We start from the raw sequence: 16,987 nt of genomic DNA on the forward strand, positions 1-16,987 counted from the left end.
CCTATAAGCCCATTTTACAGAGGAGGAATTTTCGGCTCTAGCAGGGTTTTAAGTAACTTTCCTGAGGTTGCACAGTGCGTCGGCGCAAAGGTGGGGTGCGCTCTTAGGCAGGTTGGGTCTAGGGCGCTGGCTCTTAATCATTAGGCTGCGCTGCCTGTATCCAGGGGACGCTGTGACGCCTGCCCGACCCCAGGCCTCCCCGGGGGACCACATCGGTGCTTCTGAGCCCCGACTCAGATCCTAAAGTCTGAGGTCTTTGCAAAACTCCCGGGCTGCTTTCCCATGCCTGGGCCTCGGGCTAGGATGGGGCAAGCGGAGCTTCCTGCCTGCCCAGAGTCCTCCTAAAGGTTAATAAAGCATTGGTGGGAAGGTACTTTATAAAACAGGAAAGCACCCGGGGAACTGTCACGGTTTGCTCTTTTTCTCCTCTGCATCCTGAGAAGGAAGGACGTTCTCCCCATTTCCCATATGGGGAGACCGAGGCTCAGAAAAGCAAAATGCTCTTTCCAAGGAAGGAGAGAGAGCCAGTGGCTGGTGTCTGCGCGGGGCAGGTGGGGGAGGGGGTGGAGCCGAGACACCCGTGGGGGGCGGGGCGCGCCGGGGCGGTGACCCCCCCCCTCCCCTCCCCCAGGGGGCGGAGCGCGCGGGATGTTGCAATCCCGGGCTGGAGCGCATCAGGCGACGGCGGATTAGCGCAGGTTTGCATCACCCGGGCCCGGGCCGGAGCCGGCTCTGGAGCCGGGAGACACTCGCAGCGGAAGCGGCGGCGGCTCCACACGTGTCCGGCTGCGGGGTCCGGGGTCCCGAGCGCAGCCGCGTCGCAGCGGGCCCCCGGCCACGTGGGAGTGCCCTGGAGACTCAGGATCCCGCCGCACGCCCGGGCAAGGTACCCTGCGGGGCCGGAGAGGGGTCGGGCCGGGGGTCGGGGGCGCACGGGTTGGAGGGTGCGGACCCGCGAAAGTAGAGCATATCCTGGGGGCGGAGGGAGCAGGGGACAGAGGTGCGGGCGTGTGGCCCCGGGAGGTGAGCGTGGGGCGGGGGAGGCGTGTGTGTGAGGGGCCCGCGGGGGACGCTGGGGACCGCGTAGGGTCTGTGTCCCTCTGGGGTGTGTGCGCGGGATCCGCGTGGGCCTGCGGGGTTGGAGGGGATGTGTCTCGGCGCACGGTCAGAGCCGCGAGGAGCCGGTGGCAGGTGTGGGCTGTGCTGGGGCCGGGCTCGGGTACCTTGGGGGCAGGTGCAGGGGGAGAGGGAGCGAGGATGCAGGGTGCGGGACCCCCGGAGCGTGCGGGGCGTCGGCCGCAGGTATGCACCTGGCGCTGCGGCTGCGGGTTGCGGGCTGCACCGTGCGCGCTTGCGTTTTGTCCCTGCAGACTCTGGGGCGTGAGGAGCGAGGAGGGCCCCGGTCCGCCCCTTCTCACAGCCCTGGGGCCCAGCCTCCTTTCCTCGCCTCTCCCCCTCCCGCTGCTCGGTTTCCGCTGAATCTTCTGCCTCGGGACACCGGCGGCCCGCCGCTTCCGCTCCCACGGGAGGAGCCCGGCGGCGGCAGGCGGGGCGGGGCCGTCTAGGGGGTGGGGCACGTGTCAGACCTTGCCTGTGACCTTACAGGTATCGGTCAGTGGTGCGTGGGAGAGTTGGGAGGGCTCTGCGTGTGTATGCCTGCCCACTTGCCCAAGGACGACGAGGTGTGTGTCCCTTAATGATGTGTGTGCCCCTCTCTGCCCTGGATGTGGTGTCGCAGCTGGCCGGCTTGGACAAACAGTGTTTTTGAGGCGCGTGTGTACAGCTGTCTGCTCTGGGTTCTGTGAGTGTGTGTTTGGCATGACCTGCCCTTATTCCGCCAGAGGCGTCAGGGAACAGCAAGAGGTAGGTGTTAGGGGCCGCCTCCATTGCCCAGGGCTACCCCTGCCAGGCCGGGTCTGGGCCAGGATTCGAACCTGGGAATGTCTGACTACAGCCACCCGCTGTTGCATTCTTACTACGTGGGGATTATGGCCTTGCACACCATTTGAGGTCTCCCTGCCTCGCTCCCACCGCTCGCTCAGACTTGGGAGTAGGTGGTCCTCAGTCTGAGAACCGACTCTGAGTGATGTTTCCCCATTGATCCTGGCTCAGACCTTCGGGAAGGTCTTTAACCGGCGCTGAAGTCTATCTCCCTCTAATGTCTTATACCTTGGCTCCGTGTCCCTCATCTGGAGCCGGAATGGGTAGGTAGATAGATCCAGGAGAGAACCTCCCTGCTCTGGCATGCCATTGCCCTCTCCTCCACCCACCACACAGTTTTACAGCTGCATCCCCCCCCCCTCCCGGGGGGGGGGGGTGGCTTCCTCCATAACTGAATGAATGAATCTTACCGCCTTTGAGAGACATCCCCTCCCTGCCTTACTTCTTACCTGATGGTGAAACTGCACTGTCTATTGTTGACTAACTCTGGACCTGTGATTCTGATAGCTTTGAGTCATCAGGCAATAGTAAAGTTCACATTTGAAAAAACAAAAAAAGAAATACACTCATTTTTGAAATACTCAAGCCATACATGAGTGCAGGATCTTTATTTTAAAATACTGAACTCGAGGGGCGCCTGGGTGGCTCAGTCGGTGGAGCGTCCGACTTCGGCTCGGGTCACGATCTCGCGGTCCGCGAGTTCGAGCCCCGCGTCGGGCTCTGGGCTGACGGCTCGGAGCCTGGAGCCTGTGTCGGATTCTGTGTCTCCCTCTTTCTCTCGCCTCCCCGGCTCATGCTCTGTCTCTCTCTTCTCAAAAATAAATAAATGTTAAAGAATAAAATAAAAAATAATAATAAATGAATAAATAAAAATAAATAAAAATACTGAAATTGAAAATGCCCTTGCCTTTCTACCAAATCCCTTCCTCTCTTGGGCCTCCCAGGAGGCCAGGAGCTCCTGTGGCCGGTTTAGTCTGGGTCCTTCCAAAACTTGTGCATTTACATACCGACCTATAAGCAAGTATGGAGATATTTTTTTGATATGCTGGTGGCGTTTTTTACATGAATGATATCGTCTCAATCATCTCAGGGTATATCTGTCCTATAGCAGCTTACTTTGTGCACTGGACAACATATCCATTCCAGAGCCCGCATTCATATGTACATTCATACCTTCCTCATTCATGCATCATCCCTCCCTCCCGGCCCCAGGTAATAGCTCCCTGCACCACACCACTCAGCAGATAGAGCGCAAAGTCTCTCTTCCTCTCACCGCCAAGGCCAATTCTCCACTTTGCTTTTTTTTAATTCCACTTAACCGTTCACTCTGAAGGTTTTTCTAATCAGCACATAAGGAGTTTCTCTTTCTTTTTTTTTAGGTTTATTTTATTTTATTTTATTTTATTTTATTTTATTTTTTTCCCCCCTCCCCAATTTATTTTATTTTTGAGAAAGAGCGTGAGCACAAGTTGGGGAGGGGCAGAGAGAAAGAGAGAATCCCAAGCAGGCTCTGCACGGTCAGCGCGGAGCCTGATGCGGGCTCGAACTCACAAACTATGAGATCATGACCTGAGCTGAAATCAAGAGTCGGACACTTAACCGACTGAGCCACCCAGGCGCTCCTCTCTCTTCTTTCTTTCTTTCTTTCTTTCTTCCTTTCTTTCTTTCCCTCTTCCTTCCTTCCTTGCTCTTTCTTTCTTTCTTTCTTTCCCTCTTCCTTCCTTCCTTTCTTTCTTTCTTCCTTCTTTCAGTAAGCTTTTAAAATTTTGGGTCTTGAATTTACGACCCTGAGATCAAGAGTCACATGCAGGGCACTTGGGTGGCTTGGTCGGTTAAGCATCCGACTCTTGGATTTGGTTCAGGTCATGATCTCATGGTTCAGGAGATGGACCCCCATGTTGGCCTCTATGCTGACGGCACGGAGCCTGCTTGAGATTCTCTCTCTTTCTCTCTGCCTCTCTCTCTCAAAAGAAAGAAATAAACTGAAAAAAAAAAAAAAGTCTCATGCTCTACTGACTGAGCCAGCCAGGTGCCCCTAAAGAGTTTTCTTAATCGTAAATGGCTACAGTTTTTTCATGTACGGATGACATATAATTGACTTAACCAGTTCCCCAATGATGGACATTTAGTGGTTTCTATCACGTGGGTGCAGGATAACCGTGTACCGACATCATTATATCGGTGTGTACAGGGCTTGCTGGTCCCTTTCCGGGGCTGTATAATATTCCACCATGTGGCTTGTATCATGGCGTTTAACCAGCCCCATACTGCTGGACGTTTGGGTGTTTCCTGCCTTTTGCTATTGGATGCAAGGCTCTGATGAACAGCCCTTGACATGTTTAATTTTTTGGTGGGCATTTTAATTGGAGGATAAATCCCCAGAAGCGGGACACGCAGTCAAGGTTAAGGGCGTTTGTCACTTTGATGCACACTGCCAAGTCCTCCTCCATAAAGGCTAGGGAAGAGGGGGGGGGCTCCAAACAGCCTCACTTCAGTGCTTTTTCTCTTCTTTGCAGATGCGAGCCACCCCTCTGGCTGCTGCTGCGGGTGCCCCCTCCAGGAGGAAGCGGTGGGAGTTGGACAATGACCTAGACACCGAGTGTCCCATCCGGAAACAAGCGCGAATCGGGCCCCAGCCCAGGCTGCCCTCCTGCCCGCTGCCCCCGAGCCCACTTCCTGCTCCAGCCCGTGCCTGTGCTGGGACCACTGCTTCCCGTCTTGGGCCCTATGTCCTCCTGGAGCCTGAGGAGGGTGGCCGGGCCTACTGGGCCCTGCACTGCCCCTCAGGCACCGAGTACACCTGCAAGGTACGTTCCCCCAGGGTCATTCTCCCCCAGCATCACAGGGGGCCTGGAAAGGGCCTTGGCTCTAGAGGATTGCCAGGGCTGAGGGGTCCTTATATTACTTTATTCCTGTGTTTGTTGGGGAAGCAGCCAGTGAGCCTCCAGCTTTCCCCATCGCCTAGGCTTTTCTGGTCAGTGTGCAGAAGGATCATCGGCCTGTCTGTAGAGGATCACCTATTCATTCATTCAACAAACCTGGTGCCATGCACCCTGCTGTGGCTCTAACATAGACCGAGTCCTGCTCTCATCAAGCCGATGCTTACGTGGAGGACATGGACAGTAAACAAGAGAATAAGGGGGATCGTAAGTGCTTTGGAGAGAAAGCTGGGAGCTGAAAGAGAGGGGGACAGGGATTATGGGGGAGCAGGTGATTTTAGTCCAGGAAGCCCTCTCTGAGGAGGTGACATTCAAGCGGTGACTTATGTGAATGGGGGGGGGGGGGCAGCCCTGTGGGTCTCTAGGAAAGAGCATTCCGGCGGCAGGACAGGCAAGTTCGAATGCACAGAGGCAGGAATGTTTACCCTGACTTAAAAAAAAGTAGTCTCTGTTTTTTTGAATTCTTTCTTCCGTGCCACCCAGCTGTTTGGTTTTCTTTTCTTTTCTTTTCTTTTCTTTTTTTAAACATATGCTTACTTTTTTTTTTCATGAATTAAATATGTATGCGCTTTATTTATTTTTATTTTCTGTGTGGGCATGGCCAAAATAACATGGGAAGGGTTTAAAGGCAGACGAAGTCAGTATACCAGCTCCGCCTCTGGTCAGCTGTATGGCTTCCCACAGGTGACCTTCCTTCTCTGAACATCAGTTTCACCATCGGTAAAACGGAACACACCTTTCAGGGCTGTGGGGAGGTTTCCATCTGATGTCCGTAGAGCCCCGAGCACATTTTCCAACACCCTCACCACACTCACCACTGCCCCCTTCCCTCCCCTGCCCCACTCCAGCTGAACTGATCTTGGGCTGGTTTTTCTGAAGTGGCTCAAACGCTTTCTTGCCTCAGGGCCCTTGCACTGCCCGTGTCCCCCACCTGGAAAGCTTATCCCGTGGGCATCTCTGAATCATTCAGGTCACTTCCCCAGAGTCCCTTTTAGACCACACCTTTCCGGGTAGGTGCCCCCTTCCAAAATATTCTCTCCTCCAACATCTTTCTGGAGGATGCTCATGAGAATTTGTAAATATGTTGTCTGTTGGCTTGTTTCCTTGTCTCCTGTATTGGACCGTGGGCATCAGGAGGGCAGGGGCCACGGCCGTCAGCCAGGTTGGATCCCCAAGGCAGGCACAGGCAGCCGCCAGTGTCTCCTTGTGGAGTGAATGAGAGAGCGGGCAGGCGGTGCATCCTAGGGAACGGAATAGCTATGAGCACCGGATGCTATGCATAAAGTGACTCGTGGGCTATCTACTCTTCTGCATTTCCACGGCCTTGGGCTATTTCCGTTTGGGTTCCCTGTCATTTCCCAGTTGCCTGAAGTTTAAGGGCGTCTAAGGTAGCAGTTGAGGGCACAGACCGTGGAGCACGGATTCAGGTCTCAGGCCTGCCGCCCGCTGGCTGTGCGGCCTCTCAGCTTCGTCCGGGTGGAGCGGCTCGCTGGCGTGGCACAGTGCCGAGCACACAGTGCCTGAATGGTTGGCCGTGACTGCTTCCAAGGCCAGGCCGGGCTCCGCGGGGCGGCCCCCACCTGCGCTCACGCCCCGCCCCGCCCCGCCCACAGGTGTACCCGGCCCGCGAGGCCCAGGCGGTGCTGGAGCCCTACTCGAGGCTGCCCCCGCGGGGACACGTGGCGCGGCCGGCCGACGTCGTGGCGGGCCCCCGCCACCTCTACACCTTTTTCCCACGGCCGCACGGGGACATGCACAGCCTGGTGCGCCGCCGCCGCCGCCTCCCCGAGCCCGAGGCCGCCGCGCTCTTCCGCCAGATGGCCGCCGCCCTGGCGCACTGTCACCAGCACGGCCTGGTCCTGCGCGATCTCAAGCTGCGGCGCTTTGTCTTCACCAACGAGGAGAGGTGAGTGTGGGCACAGAGACCCTGCGCACAGACACGCCTGAGAGGTGAGCCATGCTGGGGAAACCGAGGCCCAGGAGGGTAAAGTAACTTACGCAAGGAATGGAGAAGCCTGGACGAGCACCTCCGCCCGGGCCCCAGGAAAAGGCTGACTCAGACCGAATGCAAAGCCCCTGAGGTGGAGCATTGCCTCTGTGACAGTCACAGTACCCGACGACGGTGATGAGCAGCTTGGCTGCCCTGTCTGACTTGGCTGGGATCCTTACGAATAGGAGGCGGGCTAGTATTGCTTCCTCTAGGTCAGGGGACAAAACAGGCCCAGAGAAGTCAAGTAAGGCCCAAGACCCCACAGCTAAATATATAGCAGAGCTGGGAACTGACCCCAGAGGTGACTCCAGAGAGGTCCTAATTCACCTTAAACTTGAGAGGCGGGAGTCTGGCTGGCCTTACCTGCTGACTCTGGGTGACCCGGAGTCTCTGGGCGTCAGTTTCCCCACTGGTAGGGGAAAGGGCCAGGTTGTCAAGATGCTTCCAGGATGTCAGGGCCACAGACAACAAGCCAAAAAGGCCCTGAAGCTCCTCACATGGGAACTATTTCTGTGACGCTGAGGATCAGTGATTTTTGGAGGGAGGACCTGGCATTCTGTCCCCTCCCCTAGACTCCCCGGGGGGGGGGGGGGGCAGGACGTGTCAGGGAGCATGCCAAGCCAATCAGGTGCATGCGAACATCCATCAGGAGCATGAATTTCATTTCAAGATTTTTTTTGTGGGGGGGGGGGAGTGGGGAGAAGAAGGGTGACCCCATCGTACCCTTTAAACTTTTTGAAATAGTTTTAGACGTGCAGAAAAGTTGCAAAAATAGTGCCAAGAGTTTTCATATTGTTTTCACCCAGTTTCCCCTAATATTAACTTCTCAACCACAGAACAGCCATCAAAACTAAGAAATTAACCTGGGTCTAGTACCTATTCACTGAACCACGGATTGATTCCAATTTCGCTAGTTTCCCGCTAATACTCGTTTCCTGTCTGGCATCCAGTCCAGAAGCCCAGCTTGCATTCAGTTGTCATACTCCTTAGTCTCCCCCAGTCTGAAACTGTTCCTCAGTCTTTCCTTGTCTTCCTTGACCTTGACACTTTAGAAGAGTACCAGCCAGGGGGCTCCTGGGTGGCTCAGTCAGTTAAGTGTCCGACTTCCGCTCAGGTCATGATCTCGCGGTTCGTGAGTTCGAGCCCCGCGGCGGGCTCTGTGCTGACAGCTCAGGGCCTGGAGCCCGCTTCGGATTCTGTGTTTCCCTCCCTCTCTGCCCCTCCTGCGCTCATGCTCTGTCTCTCTCTCGCTCTCCTTCAAAAATAAATAAACATTAAAATAAATAAATAAATAAATAAATAAATAAATAAATAAATATTTAGAAGAGCCTTAAGGCCCCCACCCATCTCAGCCGCCTCTCCAAGGGACTACTGGGAAATGTGCTCCTCTCAGAGTCCTAGTTCGAACTGAATTGCTCTGTGGCCTTGAGAAATGACTAATGTCTCTGAGCCTGGGCTTCCTCATGTGGAAAATGAGGTCGGTCAACCAGCCTCATAGGACCGGCTCAATTCTTTTTTATTTTTATTTATTACTATTATTTTTTTAAACGTATTTATTTTGAGAGAGACAGCATGAGTGGGATAGGGGCAGGGAGGGAGAATCTCAAGCAGGCTCCATGCCGTCAGCACAGAGCCCGATGCGGGGCTCGAACTCACGAACCACGAGCTCACGACCTGAGCCGAGGTCAAGAGTCGGCCATTTAACCAACTGAGCCCCCCGGGCGACCCAAGACTGGCTCAATTCTGCCCCATGCCAGCAGGCACTCAGGAAGTGGGTGCCATTAAGGGTGACAGCGTGGGGGCATGTGGGGGCACCGGGGGCCCAATAGGAGGTGACCCTTCTGTCTCTCCACCTGCCACAGGACAAAGCTGGTGCTGGAGAACCTGGAGGATGCCTGTGTGCTGAACGGGCCCGACGACTCCCTGTGGGACAAACACGCGTGCCCGGCCTACGTGGGACCTGAAATCCTCAGCTCCCGGGCATCCTACTCAGGCAAGGCGGCCGATGTGTGGAGCCTGGGCGTGGCGCTCTTCACCATGCTGGCTGGCCACTACCCCTTCCAAGACTCAGAGCCTGCCCTGCTCTTTGGCAAGATCCGCCGCGGTGCCTTTGCCCTGCCCGAGGGCCTCTCGGCTCCCGCTCGCTGCCTGGTCCGCTGTCTCCTTCGACGGGAGCCAGCCGAACGCCTCACGGCCACGGGCATCCTGCTGCATCCCTGGCTGCGGGAGAAGCCCATCCCCTCAGCTCCACCCCGATCCCACCTCTGGGAGGCCGATCAGGTGGTCCCTGAAGGGCCGGGGCTGGAGGAGGCCGAGGAAGAGGAGGGGGTAAGAGAAGCTGGTCTATATGGCTAGGTAGCCCTGGACTCGCAGCTGCAGCAGTGGAATTGAGTTTGGGGCATCTCCAAGCTCTCTCCTGCCTTTTTTTGTTTTTGCACTGAGCCAAACCTTAGTGCCTTCTAGAAGGGAGAAAGGAGGCATGTGTGGAGTGTGCTGTATGCACACCTGTGTGGTTCCGCACACCTGTGCACACAGGCTTGCGCATTTAACAAATCCTGGGAGCTCACTGCGCGCCGAGCCCTGTTCTCGGTGCTGGGAGCGCCGCAGTGAACAAAAGACGAAGCTCCTGCGGACGACACATCTCCAGCCCACGGTCAGTGTCCACACTGGGCCCTCTCAGCACAGGTGTCCGCATCCACTCGTGCTGGTGCCCAGGCACTTCCGACCTGGGACAGTGCCTCTCACAAATCCCTGTGCCAAACAAAGGCTGCTGGCCTCTCCCTTGCAACTCAGGACTCCAGAGCCCAGGCCGTGCTGGGAATTGGGCTCCCAGCCGCTCTCTTCTCCGAGCCAAGGACTGGGCTGGAGGAGCCCCAGTTCAGACTATGAGGCTGGTCCTCGCCTAACTCAAGGAGCGGTTTGGAGCGAGGGCCCGCGCCTGTCCACCTCTGGCCTGAGCACCAGAGTTGGGGGATGGAGGGGACACGGTCGTCTCCCCCTGGCCTCCTGGAAAGTCCCAAGCCCTGTTCTGGGTTTTGGACCAATACTACGGGTTTTGGATGCCAGAAGAATCTATTTTTACCTTGTGCCTAATAAAGGAGTGGTGAGATAGTTTAATTTCTCCGGGACATTCCTTCTAGCCTCTCATGGAATGGTGGCACCTGGGTGGTTCAGTTGGTGGAGCGTTGGGCTCTTAACGTCTCGGCTCAGGTCATGATCCAGCCCCGAGTACGTGAGTTCCAGTCGCGAGTCAGGCTCTGCACTGACGGTGGGGAGCCTGTTTGGGATTCTCTCTCTCTCTCTCTCTCTCTCTCTCTCTCTCCCTCCCTCCCTCTCCTCCTCTCTGCCCCTCCCCCACTCACTCGTGCACATACTCTCTCTCTCTCCCTGTCTCAAAATAAATAAACTTCAGGGGCGCCTGGGTGGCTCAGTCGGTGGAGCGTCCGACTTCGGCTCAGGTCATGATCTCACAGTCTGTGAGTTCGAGCCCCGCGTCGGGCTCTGTGCTGACGGCTCAGAGCCTGGAGCCTGTTTCAGATGCTGTGTCTCCCTCTCTCTCTGACCCTCCCCCGTTCATGCTCTGTCTCTCTCTGTCTCAAAAATAAAAACAACGTTAAAAAACAATTTTTAAAAATAAATAAATAAACTTCACAAAATAAATAAATAAAGGAAGGGGGCGCCTGGGGGCTCAGTGGGTTAAGTGTCTCACTTCAGCTCAGGTCCCAATCTCATGGTTCGTGAGTTCAAGCCCTGCGTTGGGCTCTGTGCTGACAGCTCAGAGCCTGCAGCCTGCTTCGGATTTTGTGTCTCCCTCTCTCTCTGCCCCTCCCCTGCTTATGCTCTGTCTTTCTATCTCTCTCTCAAAAATAAACACAAAAAAATAATAGAAATAAAAGAAGGAAATGTATTTCACACAAAGCAAGAAGTCAGGAGATGGGATGGGCTTCTGGGCTGGTTGATTCAGCTCTCAGAACTGTCAGCAAGGACTCTGGCTCTCCAGGCTCATTCCGTCTCTGCTCTGTTGTCCCTGGTGACTACTGGCACAACGGCCACAGCAAGTCCCAGGTGTCACATAAGCGATCCACGACCAGAGGAGGCAGGAGGGCAGCTCCGTAGTACCGAACAACTCAGTATTCTGGAGTCAGGTTGCCTGGAATTAAATCCTGGCTCCCGCACTCACTGGCGGTTTGACCCTCTGTTTCTTAACCACCCTATTCTATGCCTGAGATGATTCATCTCTGCGATGAGGGCAACAGTGCCTAACTCACGGGAGTTCAATGAGTTATTTCACGTAAAGCACTTAAACCCTCCATAAGGGTTAGCTGTTCCTATGAGCCCCACAGCTCTCTCTCGGGACGGGCAAAGTTTTCCCAGAAGCGCGCCCAACAGACTTTCCCACATAGCTCATTGGCCAGAGCTGGGTCACCTGCCCTTTCCTGACCAATCACCAGCAAGGGAAATGCAGTCCCGCTAATTAACCACGCCAATCCCCCAGCTGTAGGTGGGTACAGCCTCCCCGAGGCTCACGCTACACGTGGGAGGGGAGATAGTTGGGAGAAAGCACGAGCACTGAGGTCAATAGCCTGCTGGCTGCAGACATGTCACGAAAGCCATCCCGGGACCACCCGGCCACCAGTCCGCAAATGCAGAGATCGGTCAGGCCGATGGAGGCCGGAAGACTTGCCCAGCTGACTCACAGAATCATGAATTAAATAAAGTGATCGTTGTTTCAAGCCTCTGAGTTTTGCGGTGTTTTGTTAGGCGGCGAAAGCTAACTGATAGACTGGGAGAAGTCAGCCTCATCTGTGTGCAGCCAGCATTCCCCGGGGCAGGGCCCAGCTGTGTTTCGGGTCTCATGGGGCAGGCGGTCCCCCAAGCTTTCCTCTTTCCCCTCCTGGCTTACACCTAGAGACCCCCTTTAATTCTCAGGACGACCCTGTAAGGTAAATGCGCCGGTCACTTTACAGGTAAGAAAAATGTGGTTTAGAGAGCAGAAGACTCGTCCAAGACGACACAGCAGACAAAAAGACTCACCTGGTTTTGCCGCGAAGCAGGAACTTTTCCACAAGGCTGCTCAGTCAACGGACAGGTAAAAATGTAAAATCCACTCTCCCCAAGTAACGCACATGGCCGCGATTACAGAGCACTTCCACGCTCCATTTATACCCAGATAATGATCATCATAAAACTTTTACAGAATCAAACGTAGTGCAAGTGTATTCTGAGTATATCGGGAGTGAGGGGCTCTAGGAAATCTAACTGGGGATTTTCTCTGTAACTGGGGGCTAAATACAAACGACAGTATTGCGACCTCGCAGTATTGTATTCGAATACAGTATTGTATTCGCTCGCTTAGCCCGCCATTCAACCACTCTTATGGACGGTGGCTACAGGCCGGGCATCATGCCAGATGGACTCAGTCTAATGGAGAAGCCAGCTGTGAAACAAGTAACCACACAAATAAAAAACTAATGACATCTGCGGTTAGTGAGTTCTTTGTGGCTAAGGTAGGGCGGTGGGCGTCCCCAGTACTTCAAGGGCTCCCCTAGCTGCCCTGCCCCACCTTACAATCATGTGACCAGTTCTGACCAATGGGGGGCTGTGCGTGCTTGGAAACGCCCACTGTGAGGGCGCTGAGAGCTGGTGAGCCTCCACCCCTCTTGTCCCTGACGCAGGCCACCTCGAGGCCCCCGGTGCCCTTAGCTACAAGTTGGAGGAGGACCACCAGATCCACACTGGATTTTACTGAGCAACACACGAGGCTTCCTGTGTGAGATCTTGGTGATCTGGAGTTTGTCTGTTGGGCAGTTAGTGTTAATGACCGCGACTAAGGACAGTTTGCCCCAAGTGAAGGGAGGAAATTTCCCCCGCCCCCCCCCCCCCATAACTAGGCTGTCGCAGGTCTTTGCTGCATTGCAAACCCCAAAACTTAATGGTCCCTGATTCTCTGGCTCAGCAGTTTGGGCTGGGCTCAGCTGGCTCACTCGCACTGTGGCAGGCCGCCAATTCTTTTAAAAAACAAACAAACATTTATTTTATTTTGAGAGAGACAGAGCAGGGGAGGGGCAGGGAGAGAATCCCAAGTAGGCCCATGCTCAGCGCAGCCTGACATGGGGTTTGATCTCACAATGAGATCATGACCTGAGCTGAAATCAAGACTTGGTCACGTAACCAACTGAGCCACCCAGGCGCCCCAGGCAGCTGCTGCTTAGAGGGGCGCCCAGGCTCACTCACAGCCCCGTTGTCTGTCAGTCAGCAGGCTGTAGGGATGCCCACCTGGGTGGGTCACCTCTGCTCCAGGAAGTCTCAGCCTCCAACAGGCTTAGCCCCGGGCCCCCTCCTGTCGTGCTCTTGGGTTTCAAAAAAACAAGAGAGGGCAGGGACCAAGGTGCTTGTTGTGTTTGTGTTGCATCAGCAAATGTCCCATTGGCCAAAGCGTGCCCCGAAGCCAGATTCGGGAGGTGGGAAAATAGATTCTCCCTCTTGCTGGGAGTCCCTGAAAAGAATTTATGGCTATTGATTGATGGATTGATTTAAATACACAACACGGGATATACTTGATCAACTGACTAAGCCGACCACCGTGTGCTTCGAACTGCCCCTGCAGGCTGTGTGTCCCTGGACAAATTGCTCCGTGTCTCTGGGCTCCAGCCAGTTCCCCTCCTCTCTGTGTGGCTAAGCCCTGCCCCTCCTTGGAGGCTGGACCCTCCTTGGAGCAGGACTGGCCCTGCCCTGCATCACTGACTCACGCAGAACAGAGTCTCAGAGGTGGTGGGTCAGTCGCCTGCATCGGTCCCCTGGGGTGCTTGTTTACAAGGCAGATCCCCAAACTCTCTCCTGACCTGTGAGTCAGACTGCCTCGGGTGTGCGCCTTAACAAGCTCCCCGGGGCGATGCGACCGAGCAGCCAATTTGGAGAACCTCTGTGTTTGGTGAAATCCTGAACTCCTTGGGGACTCAGAGCTCATTTCGGCTCCTCGCAGAGCTTGTTTGACCCCGGGCCCAGGTATAAAATGGGTCGAAGTCCCACCTGCCTGTGAGGCCAGTCGTCATAGCACTTAGCCCCACGTGGCAGGACACTCTATGTCTGGGACTTTCATGAGGCCAGGGGCTATGTTTTGTTCACCGCAGTCTCCCCGGCTCCTAGAACAGTGCCTGGCGCACGGAGCTGCTCAATAAATGTTTGTTGAATGACTAAATTAAGCGGTTGCTATATGCCCCGAACAAAGCAGGGCACTTGTTAGGGATGGTTCGTGTTTACTGAGGTCACATCACGTGTCAGGCATGGTTCTAAGCGCTTTACCCGCATTATCTCATTTGGCATGTGATGGCTGGCCTCCAAGATGGCCTCCTATGATCCTTGACACATGGAATCCATGCCTTTGTGTAGTTCCCTCCCATCCTGAGCCGGGTCGATAGGTGTAACAAATAGGATATTACGAAAATGAAAGAATATGGCTTTTTTCTTTTTCTTTTTTTTTTTGCTTCCCACAAGAAGTGTATTACGTCTTTTTTTTTTATTTTTTTTTTAACTTTTTATTTATTTTTGAGACAGAGAGAGACAGAGCATGAAGGGGGGAGGGGCAGAGAGAGAGGGAGACACAGAATCGGAAGCAGGCTCCAGGCTCTGAGCCATCAGCCCAGAGCCCGACGCGGGGCTCAAACTCACGGACCGCGAGATCGTGACCTGAGCTGAAGTCGGCCGCTTAACCGACTGAGCCACCCAGGCGCCCCATGAAGTGTATTATGTCTTCAAGACACTACAGTGTAGGCTCTTCTCCCAGAGAAGGATCTTTCCGGCCCAGGGAGCCATCACCCAGATGAGTGGCTCGTTTGTCATTCTCATAAGCAGCCGTATTCTTCCGCTTGGCTTTCACAAACTCCTGGGTCCCCCGTGTGTAGACAGGATAAAACGCTACAAATGGCGGCACGACATCCAAGATGCATGCCCGAGTGTGGCACCGAATGCTGGGGATGGCCTTGCCGAAGTTGTGCGGGAAGGCGGTGCTCGCAGGGCAACAAGGCTGTAGGTGGTCACGTGCTGCACCCGTGTCAGATCCTGGAACTCGTGGCCCAGGGTTGTAGCAATGCCTCAGTCCCGCACAGGGGTCACTCTGCCCTCCCGGGTCATGGGGACCACTGTCCGTCTGAAGGAGGGAGGCTGGGCCATAAAACATACCATGGCTCCTGCCTTGCTCTCCAGGATCATCTGCTCTTGGGAAAGCCAGCAGCCATGTTTCAAGGACACTCAAGTAGCCCTTCGGGGAGGCACAGGTGGCAAGGAATTTAGACATCCCGCAAAGCAGCGCCAACCAGGTATAGGCGTAGCTTTCTCGAAGGCCGATCTTCCACCCTGGTCAAGCCTTCAGATCACTGAAGCCTCAGCTAACATCTTCACTAAAACCGCTGAGAGACTTTGAGCCAAAACCACCTAAGAAGCTCCTGAATTCTTAAACCCCGGAAACTGTGTGAGATCTACATGTTTGTTGTTGTTCTGAGCCCCTAAATTTTGGGGTAACTTGTTAGACATCAATAACCAGGAACTGAGACAGATCCTCAAAAGAGCCTTACGAAGGAGGGACCATCACGATCACCATTGTACAGAGGAGGAAGCTAAGGCCCAGAGAGGGGGGATCTTGTCCAGGGTCACGTACATCATGAACAGCGGGGCTGAACCCAGGTTTGAATGACCAAAGAGTCTCCCCACGGGGTTGAAGGATGTCCAAAGTGACTGCCAGCTCTGCCCTTGAAGGCCCAAGGGTAGGACAAGAACACCTGAAAGAAAATATCTGCCCTCAATACACATTTGTGCAGGTAACCTCAGGGCTGAAGGGACCACGACCGTCAAAAACCAGCAATGGTCACCAGAGGAAAACAAGGCAACAGAAGTGAAAATCAGCAGAAACAGACACTCAGAGTTCAGATGGCAATATTACCAGACACAGATCAGGGGCAGCTGGGTGGCTCAGTTGGTTAAGTGAAATCAAGAGTCAGCCACTCAACCAACTGAGGCACCCAGGCACCCCAGTAGTATATGCTTTAGAAAAAAAAAATGAAGCCAGGAAGGAGGATATAAAATGCTGGAAAGGGGAATCTGGGTGGCTCAGTCGGTTAAGTGTCCAACTTCGACTCAGGTCACAATCTTGTGGCTGGTGGGTTCGAGCCCCACATTGGGCTCTGTGCTGACAACTCAGATTCGGATTCTGGCACCTGCTTCGGATTCTGTGTCTCCCTCTCTCTCTCTGCTCCTCCCCGCTCACACTCTGTCTGTCTTTCTGTCTGTCTCTCTCAGGAAATAAACATTAAAAAAAATTAAATGCTGAATGTATGTGGGTGTATGAAACTTCAGATAGAGTGAACAGGGAAGAGTTTTGGGTAACGACTAAACTAAAGGGAGAGAGCAAGCCATGACGATACTGGGGTTATGGCACATGCAAAGATCCCGAGGTGGAGTGTGTCTGCCTTATTCCAGGACCTAGGAGGCCAGTGGGTTTGAGTGGGGTGAGCCATGGGTTGAACATTCCTCCCGGAAGTGGAGTGGGGAATCCAGGAAGGGGAGCTCTGACAGGTACCACTGCGGAGGTCTATTATGGGAAGAATTGTCAATTACATACCCCAACAGAGTCCTCAACAGGAAAGACTCAACTACAAGCCCAACAGGGAAAAGATGTGCATTGGATCTCCTACAAGAAATTCACTACCTCTGTAACTCAGCCAATGAGAAAGTGTCATCACCCTGAACTCTTGCTTTTCTCCAATGGACTTTGGCTCAAAACATGCCTCCCAATTCCCTCCATCTCAGTAATGTTTCTATGCGTTGTTAGATTTGCCCATGGCTTTTCACAGCTTGAATGTCCCAAACTGCAACTCTTGGCTATTCCTGAATAACCCCCCCCCTTTTTTTTTTTTTGGAAAATAACTGGCTATTTTATTTTTTAGGCTTAAAGTAGTAAGAGGAGGGGAGGCAGTTTGCAGCTGTGGAGAGGATCTCGGTTTTTACTTTGCTATGAGAGTGTTGGAAAGAATCGGGAGTGTTTTGAGGAGTGACGCGGTTTGATTTACACTCTAGGGACTGTCTGGCAGCAGGCTGGGGCCCTGTTGGGGCCAAAAGGAGAAGC

At 54.3% G+C, this 16,987-nt stretch overlaps 1 protein-coding gene across 1 annotated transcript; it reads left to right on the forward strand.

Annotated features, from left to right (window-relative positions):
• Positions 1 to 746: 746 nt before the first annotated feature.
• TRIB3 (tribbles pseudokinase 3) lies at positions 747 to 9,953 on the forward strand. The gene is made up of 4 exons (XM_047853042.1): positions 747 to 886; positions 4,458 to 4,748; positions 6,494 to 6,786; positions 8,733 to 9,953. The coding sequence occupies exons 2-4, from the start codon at positions 4,458 to 4,460 to the stop codon at positions 9,223 to 9,225; spliced, it is 1,077 nt and encodes a 358-aa protein (XP_047708998.1). The 5' UTR covers positions 747 to 886; the 3' UTR covers positions 9,226 to 9,953.
• The last annotated feature ends 7,034 nt before the right edge of the window (positions 9,954 to 16,987 follow it).

The sequence above is a fragment of the Prionailurus viverrinus genome, chromosome A3 (assembly GCF_022837055.1).
Source record: "Prionailurus viverrinus isolate Anna chromosome A3, UM_Priviv_1.0, whole genome shotgun sequence".
In the NCBI taxonomy this organism is placed as follows: Eukaryota; Metazoa; Chordata; class Mammalia; order Carnivora; family Felidae; genus Prionailurus; species Prionailurus viverrinus.